General features: G+C 51.3%; 5 protein-coding genes across 5 annotated transcripts; 3 read left to right on the top strand and 2 right to left on the bottom strand.

The window, feature by feature from the left end:
• The first annotated feature begins 2397 nt into the window (after positions 1-2397).
• Positions 2398-4014, top strand: PPTG_17326 (hypothetical protein). The gene has a single exon (XM_008915535.1). It carries the CDS (start codon positions 2484-2486, stop codon positions 3837-3839), a length of 1356 nt encoding a protein of 451 aa, XP_008913783.1. The 5' UTR covers positions 2398-2483; the 3' UTR covers positions 3840-4014.
• PPTG_17325 (hypothetical protein) lies at positions 3542-7476 on the bottom strand. Its single transcript, XM_008915534.1, has 5 exons — positions 6017-7476; positions 5893-5942; positions 5264-5828; positions 4516-5191; positions 3542-4451 (listed from the first exon to the last, which is right to left on the bottom strand). The coding sequence occupies exons 1-5, from the start codon at positions 6206-6208 to the stop codon at positions 3919-3921; spliced, it is 2016 nt and encodes a 671-aa protein (XP_008913782.1). The 5' UTR covers positions 6209-7476; the 3' UTR covers positions 3542-3918.
• PPTG_17324 (hypothetical protein) lies at positions 6190-7485 on the top strand. Its single transcript, XM_008915533.1, has one exon. It carries the CDS (start codon positions 6207-6209, stop codon positions 7038-7040), a length of 834 nt encoding a protein of 277 aa, XP_008913781.1. The 5' UTR covers positions 6190-6206; the 3' UTR covers positions 7041-7485.
• On the bottom strand, positions 7453-8266 carry PPTG_17323 (hypothetical protein). Its single transcript, XM_008915532.1, has one exon. The coding sequence runs from the start codon at positions 8181-8183 to the stop codon at positions 7650-7652; it is 534 nt and encodes a 177-aa protein (XP_008913780.1). The 5' UTR covers positions 8184-8266; the 3' UTR covers positions 7453-7649.
• A 601-nt stretch (positions 8267-8867) lies between these two features.
• PPTG_24162 (hypothetical protein) lies at positions 8868-9132 on the top strand (the record flags this gene model as incomplete). The annotated part of the gene is made up of 2 exons (XM_008915531.1): positions 8868-8993; positions 9037-9132. 2 exons carry the CDS (start codon positions 8868-8870, stop codon positions 9130-9132), a joined length of 222 nt encoding a protein of 73 aa, XP_008913779.1.
• Positions 9133-9940: the final 808 nt, after the last annotated feature.

The following is a 9940-nucleotide window of genomic DNA, read 5'->3' as shown; positions in this document are numbered from 1 at the left end:
AAGCGAGAAGGATGCGTGCGATATAATAAAATCCGAGTGGCCGGAATCGAACCAGCGACCAATTGATTTCCGAGTATACTGAAACACAGTATAGAACACTACTGCCACAGTTCATCTTGGATTTGAGAATTGCAGGAAATTACATTAGCTCAAATCCAAGGGGATCGTTGGTACTGCCGCTGGCAGCGGATGGATTTTGCTGCAATAAATTGGCAGTTCAACTTAAATTTGTGGGTAACAGCAAATGGCATCAGTTGCCACAGCTGGTCACCTTAATTTTGAGATGCAACCACGCCGCTCTTGCTTGCAGCCAATTTGAACTTGAGCTTCAACCACGCCGCACTGCAACTCGCAGGTCCGGTTGGTCGTTGCACTCCCACTTGCCACAAAGCAATGTTGTGGACTAATGCGGCGTAGGCTACTGGTGGTTTTTGAGTTGGCCAATCAGCGATAAACGCGCCAAAAGCTGCTGCTGGTATTTTCATTTTTAATTTTGCGACTATGGTATTACCCTATGTATTCCACGGCACAATATTGCCACCCGCTAAGCCAGCAACGGAACGCTTTCGCTCTCGTTTTTTTGGTTCTGGATGCATGTCATCACGAATGGTGTCGTGCTCTCTCCCCGTAAACCCGGCTACCCGCCACTCGATGTCCTGTTGGAATACTACCTCGTGAACCGGGAATAAGTCTTTGAATGTGTTCGATATGTCCTTCGGTCTCTCCGTCGTAATAGAGAGATCGAAGGACATATCAAACCCATTGCTACTGCCCTTGTTGTTGTGAGGCCAATGCGATTCGGCGTACTGACCGCGCTCGTGATGCCGTGGTATTAGTTGTGCTACGTAGGCGGACTAGGAAGAGACAACGCTGCCGCCTCGAAGTTTTAGCGCAGGCGAAAGCATCGTTTTTGAACCTGCTCGGTGAAGCAGCTTCTGCTTAGAAGATCCGAACTTTAAGTCATCGAAGCCGGAGACCACGCTACCCTCCGTTCCATGGATTCGGGATGGGACTCTCTCGACGATTTCCTTCGCGAAGACCAGCTCCAGATTGTTAGTTTGATGGCTGAATTGCCAGTCATCTCACCAGCTAGTGGGAAGTGTCCACCGATCAGATAGGAAGATCCACCAATAAGATGAGTGAAGCCACTTTAAGTCACAAATAAATAGCTAATCAGAGTAGATGAAACTGCCTACAAAGGGAAACATCTGCAGGCAGCACCGCTCGCGTGGTGATGATCTAGCTGACACAAGGAGCTGATGTGAGCGCTTTGTAGCCACTGTCTACAGTACGCCTTGCGCGGAAGTACGAGGGATGATGGGTCATTTCGGAGGGCCCAGATCTGCTTGATGGCTGCCCGGCTTATGCGGAAGACCTTCACTGCTAGCGACACCGTGCCGTAACGAAGGGGCCTTCTTAAGAGGGCCATTTTCAGTTGTTGGTTTGGAGAATTCTGTTGTGAAGAATTAATGTCTACCGCCATCCATTTTACTTAACCCTAAACACGAAAAGTTTTGTCCAACAATATGATTGTAACTATTTGAGTGAACCACAAAAAAACGAAATAGGCATAAATTCGTGGGACAGAGGAAGTACTTATATTTATTCTCTTATTACCATCCAATAAGCTGATGCACTCAGTCGTTGACAAAAGGAGAAGTGACAGATTCTAAATCAATAAATGATCCGGTTTTTGAGTATCATAAATCGTAGGATTTATTTACTAATTATTCGATTAAATCCGTCCTGAAATATGATTGGCTGGAATTTTCGAATGATATGTCATCAATTATGTTAACGGGCAAAAAACCTCACGTCTTTGAGGGCCTAATTAGGGATCTTGCGTGCGATTGTGAGCGGTTTGGCTTGCGATATGTATTGAGATACCCAAAAGGAGCATCTGGTTAAAGTTCGATCTAATATCGCTTTTTTTGAGTGGAATTACGAAAAAAAAAAAAACCTTATCGAGCTGCAATTTGGCGCCACTCTTGATCTGTTATTTGCATCCTACTTGCCGTTAACACAACAAAAAATATGAGGAGAACCGTTATTCCGAAAGCTTTCGAACAAGGGTGTCAGTGCATCAAAATTCCACCTACAGATATAATTAGGCGGAAAATTGTCAAAAAGCCATAAATTCGTGGGACAGAGAAGTATTAAGTTTGAGCTACAACTGACCGGTCAATACAGTTACTTGCACCGGTATCGATGCTTGAAAGTAGCAATGACACCAGCATCTATCCACAGGAAGCTTTCGCAACCTCATGGGTCGTATGATGAATGCCATCGCTCTAACAACCCATAGTATCAGAAAGTTTCAGTGTTGGAAATGAGGAAAAAATATGTATGACAAAATTGGCCTCTATAATATTATATCTACTTTCCATAAAAGGAATCGATTCGTCTAAATTAATAGATCGAAGAGACGCACAGATCCGTGGTGATGTCCATCAGTCGCCTTCACGCCTACTGCGCAGACAACCATGAAGTCACCTGCCTTGCTGCTAGTTCTAGCCCTGAGCTTCGTCTTCTCCAACGGTGAAGAAGAAACCACAACTACCACCACCACAGTTTCCCCCGAATCCCCATGGGGCCGCATCTACCTGCGCAACGGGTTGGCCCCCATCCAGTACTTCCGCGACGATTTTGGTGGTCCCATGGCACCTCACGAGGTCTCGTTCTACTTCCCGAAGCTCAGCGAAAACCGCTTCGGCTGCGAGCTACTTCCTGAGCCAGAATTGCTGGAAGTTGAAGCCTCCAACCGCTCTGCAGTGCTGGTTGTAGATCGCGGGGAGTGCACGTTCGAGCGCAAAGCGCTGCTAGCCGATCAAATGGGTGCTGCTGCTCTCTTAGTGGTGAGCCCCACCGACGACGTCAGTGCCCCCGTAGCGGCACTGAAGAACGACGATGAAATCTCTATCGCGTCCGTTATGATCCGACGCACGGGTGGCGATATGCTGCGTATTGCAGCAGAGCAGATGGCCATCTACGGTCGTCTTATCCCCATGACCTGCGAGCGCAAACCGTACACGTGCAAGCCTCGGTATGAGATCGAGGAAGACTACATGGAGACGGCAATAGCACGCGGTGGCTCGGTCTTGTCTGTTGACGAGGAGGGAGACGATGGAACCCGCTTAGGCAGCTTCCTAGCAGCGACCTATGGTAGTATACTACCCACAAAGACGTCGTTCCCTTTGGCTGCTCCACTCGATGGAAGCCAAGCATGCACAGACGCCACGGAGGATATCGCAACCCACTCGGAGTTTGCAGGGAAAGCGGTGATAACACCAGCAGGCCAAGCAGGAAGGTGCTCCGAGTTTGAGAAGGTGTCGAATGCTCAACGTCGTGGAGCGAACATCGTGATACTCATGCATCAAGACAACGCAACGTTGATGACTCAACCTGGTGTTCAAGTGAGTTGGCACGCGTATAACATCACAATTCCAGTCCTCGCCGTCTCCAGCACCACCGGCAATAGGCTATCGAGTCTCAAAGACACACAGGGCGATGCTGCACGTCTCCGCTTTGCAGTAAGCAATGGTATCGCCGACGCATGGGAGTTGCTTGAAAAGTACTCAACCCGTTCGGCCTGGCCAAAGCGAGTGAAACGATGCAGCAAAACTCTTGCCCAGCTCCTCTATCAGATACGTGGATTTGGAGGAGATAACGAAGTAGAGGAAGCACTCAAGAACCTATTTCTCAATGTTGTTGGCGGGAGCTTGCACGACTGGGACAAAGTCGCTCATCCCGACGAAAATGTCCAAGAAGATGAAGACAGCAGTACCAGAGACACGGTCGTCCATACAGTGAAGAAATCAGAGACCCGTGACGAGCTCTAGACACGACTTCATTCACTTAGTTAGCTTTTGGTAGCTCAAAACCCAGCTAGCTAACTAATAATGCGTCTTGATGACATTCCTACAGTCCGATCCAGTAGGACCGTCCATTGGGATTGTGAATCGGGACGTGGCATTTGCCATCACCCGAAGACGCAGACCATTCGTACCATACGCGGTTGTTGTTCTCGAGTCTCCAGAAGTTCACCACGACCTCCTCACCCTTATGGAAGCGCAGTGGTTGGCGCAACGGGAAGTAAATGGGGAACCAACTGAACATGCCGTCCGAGTGGGTGTCCGGTTCGATACTCAGCGTCACATCACCGAACAGCACGGCATCGAAGTAACCCGCCAAACCATGTACAACAGCGCTCTCAGCTGCGGTAAAGCGAAGCTCTGCTTGTCTCCTGTTGTCGATCCGCGAGTTAAACTTCGGGTGAGTGAAGCGGAAGCATTTCTGCGTTGGTGCCAGTGCGTAAAAGTTGTGTAGTCGCACTACATACGGCGTCTCGAAGCTCTTAAGCGAGTCGTGCACCTTCACTTCGTTCCAAAGCTTTGAAGACATAACCGGTGCCACAAACGACGTGTACTCGCACGGAATACTGATACCATTTTCTACAGCATCATACCAAGAATTAGTGACTTCTAGCAACCAGATCAAAAGCACATAGATACCTACCATGCAAGAAGTCTTGCGCGCCATCCAGGCACTCAGGGGACAGCTCATTGTCGCCAAAAGATCCCAGAAGTTCGCTCACCATGATGTCAGCACGCTCCTTTGTGCGCCAGCTACGCATGTCTGACGCGATGATCGTGACGTTGTCCCATTTCTCCGAGATCTTGAGGTTACGCAGAGTGATGACTGCGTTCGGGTTCTTCTCGACAGCGAACATCCTGGTCTTGCGGTTAGCCACAGTAGCGGCGCGAAGAGCACAGCGTACGAGGGGGCCACGACCGGCGCCAACAACCATCACAACAGACTCTTTATCTTCTGGGGTCTGTTCCAATGCCTGGGTGATAGCCTTTTCATACTGGTTGTACTTGAAGGCGTCCTGCTCGAACGTTTCGTACGTCTGCGACTCCAGATTGTCCATGAGAGGCTGCAGTGGGGCCTGGAGGTAGTCTAGATACGGCGCCTCAAATTGCGCCTTACGGTCCTGACTCGGTCGTTTACTGTACAGGAAATGCAGATACTGTACATACGGCAATAGCTTCCCACGGTGACGTGGTCGTCCACGGAGGTAGAACTGGATATTGTGCTGGAAAAGCTGTGCCATCAGTTTCTGGTGTCGTTGGGACAGAGCCGGATAACCCTTGCGGTTCGTCAGGAAGATATCCGTCGGGATAATAGCCGCCTACATTTACGACAACGCACCAGTATCAGCAACGTCCTTAGCAGATACTTCAGTACAACGTGCACCACTCACCTTAACAGGTTCGCCTAGCCAGCGTTGGATCTCCTCGGTGCTAGGCAGATCAGCTGTGATTTCCAGCGCCACGTGCAGCTTCGAATGATACTCGCAGCGAGTTCGTAGTGCATCCCACGTCTCCCACGGGTCCGAGGCTTCCTCGTCCTCTTCGTCAGTCTCCATCATGGCAGCTCCACGAAGTCCAGTCACTGGATCGAGCTCCATTGGTGCCTTGGCGTCCGACTGATATCTCGACGTTAACGGTATGCGCACCCAAAACTGGAGATACTGCGCCTGTGTGAGCGACTGGTTGAGTACACGCGCGTAGTTGGCGGAGGCGTGAGCGTGGCGCGGCGCCGGCAGCATTACGGCCGGTACAGATAGATGCGAAGCCCAGGCTACTTCCTGCTTAAAGACCTTCTCTGCACTCAGACGAGCGTCCAGTGTGGCAGCATCCAGGTCCATCCACTTGGAAATATTGCCCACCACTGATGCAGTCCACCCGCGCGAGTCCATGACCAGATCCGAGCGAGCCTGCGAACCGTCCCGAGTGTCTGAGACCTCCTGGTCATCGCGCTTGAAGCTGGCAGTGGCAGTAATATTGATGAGTTGCAAATATTAATGTGATAGCGACGCAATAATCTTACCGAGGATGGAAGAGCGGCGCCACGATGCCATTCATCTTGTCCTCGAAGACCTGAAGAGAGCAACAATACAATAAAATGAGTACAGTGACGGCCGCAATAAGGAGATGCAGCAGATGAGCTGGACCTTGTCGAGCGTCGCTGGGAGGTCATGGACGAAAGACGTCTCGAGTCCCACGAAGATGCGGCTCATCTTGATTGGCAAAATTGAGTTTGGCTGGCCGATGGCTCCGTTATGTGGCAGACACAAATGATACTCAACTGAGTCCCTCGATATCCATTTATAGTGACATTTTTTCCACATCAATCTTTTCAACATGCAACGCTTCTTGTGGCTCGCGCTGCTGTTGCTTTCGACACTGGGCGTCTGCGCTGAGGAATCCCCCGCATTGGCTCCCACTGGCGATAGCGATGCTGCTTTGTTGAGGTCTGGCCAGCAGTTCGAAGAGTTCGTGGAGAATGCGACGCTGTCCGCCGCCTTGTCGGGTTGCGGCCTCTGCCAACAAACCGGTCAGTGCGACCATGCGTTCCGTGGCCAACCAGGCCAGTTCTGCATCGGTATGGCGTCGGGTGCGCCGTGCTGCTGTCCAAGGGACGCACAGTGCGCCGCCAGTCCGTACGAATGCCGCTGCCGCCGTGTGGTTCCCACCTATCACTACGGAGGCGATGACTACCATCCGAGCTCACACTCGGGCGGTGTATCTGGTACCTTCATCTTCTTCGCATTGCTGCTGCTATGCTGCGTGTGCTGTTGCTACCTTCCGGCGCGTCGTGCGCAGCAGGAGAGAGAGGAACAGTATGTGTACGCGCAGCCAGTTGCTACCAGCCAATACGGCACTTACCCGGGCCAACAACAGCAGGCTCCTTATGCCTACGCGTCGGCGCCCGTGGCGTATGAATCGTCTCCGTACCACGAGAGTGGTGGCGGTGGTAACACGATGGCAGCGGGTGCACTCGGAGCGCTGGGAGGCCTGGGCGTCGGAGCCGCATTGGGCTCCATGTACGGTGGCCACAATAACAGCAACAACTACAGTGGATACAGTGGCGATGTGGGTGGCGTTTCCAACAACACGTACACTTTCAGCGGAGACACTGGTGGAGATTTTGGTGGAGATGGCGGCGACGACGGCACCTTTGCGGGCGATTCGTGAAGGCAAAGTAGGAGTGATACGGTGGTGTTGTGTTGATATCCTCAGATGAGAAGTATCATTCTCACGTCGTGCTCAACGGCTACAATCCTAACAACAATAAATTGTAGCAGTGTTTAACTGTTGGGATGCTGAGTTTGAGATACTACTCCCAAGGATGTTACTGGGACGGCATATCCAGATGCCTCATGCGCGCTTTATCAAAGTTCGGATACGCTGACAAGCAATAACAATTGAGTTTCTCAAACTCTCGATGGATGGCAGCACAAAACACCGAATGCTTCAAGACATAGCTACGAGAAAAGCATATCAACGGCAGGGAAACCGCCCCAGTGACACGACCAACCCGAAGACCGGACCATCACCGGCTAATCCTCATGGCTCCGTTGCTGTAGAAACACGCGCATCGCTATCAAACACAAGCAACTCGTAGATATATTTTCGGTTTTTCACTTTTCTTGGAAAGATCGCGACAGAACGGACCCTTCCTTTTTGCAGGCGGGCGGTTGCTTGCTTGCTTTCCGAACTTCAGCTCGCTTCCACGCTTGTGGTCGTTCGCCAGCTTTCAACGTACATACTACTAGACGGGGATACACGAGCCAATCGTCGCTCTTACTTGGTTACGAGCACCTTCTTGAGCGACTCGACACGCACGGGACCCGCCCGTGAACGCACCGGGTATCGGTCCAGGTACATGACCTCGCACTTGTTGTTGGTCTTAATGTCCTTGCACAGAGTCTCCCATACCTTGTTCTTCTTCATCTGGATGGGAGTCACGGGCTCCTGCACCTCCTCGCCGCTAGCGTACACACGCTCGCCAATCTCAGCCTCTGGGCTTGGGTCCAGTAGTTCGACCTTGCCCTTGTCGTTGGCCACCAGCAGGATGGCGCCCGTGGAGCGTGTGCGCACCACCTTGACCATCTTGAGGTTGCATAGCACCACAACCTTGCGGTCTACCAGCTCCTCCTCCGCGAAGTACGGCTGATGTTCCATGACCATCTCGAGCTCCTCACCCTTGCCGATGTCCACCTTCTCAATGTAGTGGCGCTCCGAGTTCGGGTGCGCCTTCACCTCGGTGATCTTGCCTACCCGCAGGTCCAGCTGGGAGAAGACGATGGGGGAGCTGTACACGTCCGACTTGACCATGGTTAAAGTAACTAAACTTGATTGAAAGGAGGTTCTGGGGCCGAAGACTGAAGAACCGCTTGTGCACTGGAAGACAACTTGGGGAATGAATTCCTGCTGGGGGCGTACGTACCCGTTTCCCAAAAACCTGGATCCTGGCGAGAAGCCCCTTGGGCAGCCAACTTCAAGCACGCTGTTGTGGGGGTTTCCACCAATCGCAGCGCACACTTCATGGAAAGGGCGCTGTTACGCCTCAGGATTGGGTAGAATATGCTGCGGCTGCGCGTGTCTTGCCTGCTGTGTGCCTTCGTTCCGGCCGCGGATGTTGGATGATGCGGGCAATGGTGAGCGCTGCAGGTCAAGCTATTCAAGCGCAATGGAGACAAGTTAGCAGCGCTGGTGCTAGCCCGAAGGCTGATGCTAGTCCGAAGACTGAGAGCTCTCGGGGAAGACGTTGAACCATGCGCTCATGAACATCATGCAGAGACCCTCCAATGTTCGGTGTGGAGATGGGCGTGTCTTTGTTGAAGGTCATACAGTACTATAGTCCCTGTCAAATGTTATACACCTTGAAGTTCCAGTTCAGCCCTGGAGTTTGGTGCCGCATGCAAAACACGAGATGCCCCGGTAAGCTTGAGTGTCTATAGATACGCGGAATATTGCTGTGACTAGCAGTGACGTCGGGACGCGCCAAGCAGCTCTGGGATGGGGCGGTGGGACGCCGGAATCGCTCTGTACGCACGTGCTGTCACGCCCGAGTATCCGCCGCTCCATCCAGAAGTGGCGCACCCGGAGTCTCGCAGCGCTAGCACCACACACCGAAGCGGAGCTGTACGCACTAATTGTCAGTGGCAGTGGCGGACTTCACGAGCAGCGAATCACGACTAAGCAAGCAGTTCGGGGTCAAACTTCAGAAGTCAACTCGCGTCTGTCCCAAGCGTTAAATGGGAGAGCGCGCGTGTGTGAGTAGCACGAAATGGAAATGGAGAGCGGATGTAAGGTGAACGAATAAGGTGACATTGTGAAATTCTCGACAACTTTTCTCTCCATTGACTTATGCACGAATTCTTCGACGTGGTCGTACAAGCCAGGAAAAGGTATCGTTTGAGTGCCAGAAGCTACAGCATTACGATCGCGCTTGGGCTTGTCATGTACTAGTAGTAAATCAAAGTTGGCGCCTGGTGTCGAACAAATTCTAACATATTGCGATCTCACCGTTTATTGGGTAAAAATTGAACCAACTTGAAGTTGTAATCAGATCCGATCAAGCGCGCAGAGAGCGGCCACGCGATAAACACGCGTTTGGTGCACGAGCAAATTATCGATCCACTACATGTAACACCGATGATGCTAGTAGCTTGAGTTATTGGCGATGCACTAGTCCCTGTGCATTTATGAGATCAGCTACAGTGATTCGCTCAAAATGGCATTGTTTTGACGAATGAATGTAGAGGTCTCATCACTGCGTGTTTTTGATAAGCCCGTTTTCTGCAAAAACGACGACGAAAATCTGGGAATATCACTTTTGAGAGGCTTGGTAACTCGAAGGGATCAGCAAACAAAGAAATGGATTTGCCATTAGCCGTTTCCATTGTTAGAGCAAGCAGGTCCAGTTACCATAGGATCTTGTCAAGATTGACTATACACTCTTGCTAGGATGTCTCGATCTAGTGTGGTCATCTTGTGTTTTGCATGCGGCACCAAACTCCAGGGCTGAACTGGAACTTCAAGGTGTATAACATTTGACAGGGACTATAGTACTGTATGACCTTCAACAA

Source organism: Phytophthora parasitica (assembly GCF_000247585.1).
Source record: "Phytophthora parasitica INRA-310 unplaced genomic scaffold supercont2.71, whole genome shotgun sequence".
NCBI classification, from domain to species: Eukaryota; Oomycota; class Peronosporomycetes; order Peronosporales; family Peronosporaceae; genus Phytophthora; species Phytophthora nicotianae.
This window is presented reverse-complemented; position numbering and strand designations above follow the sequence as displayed.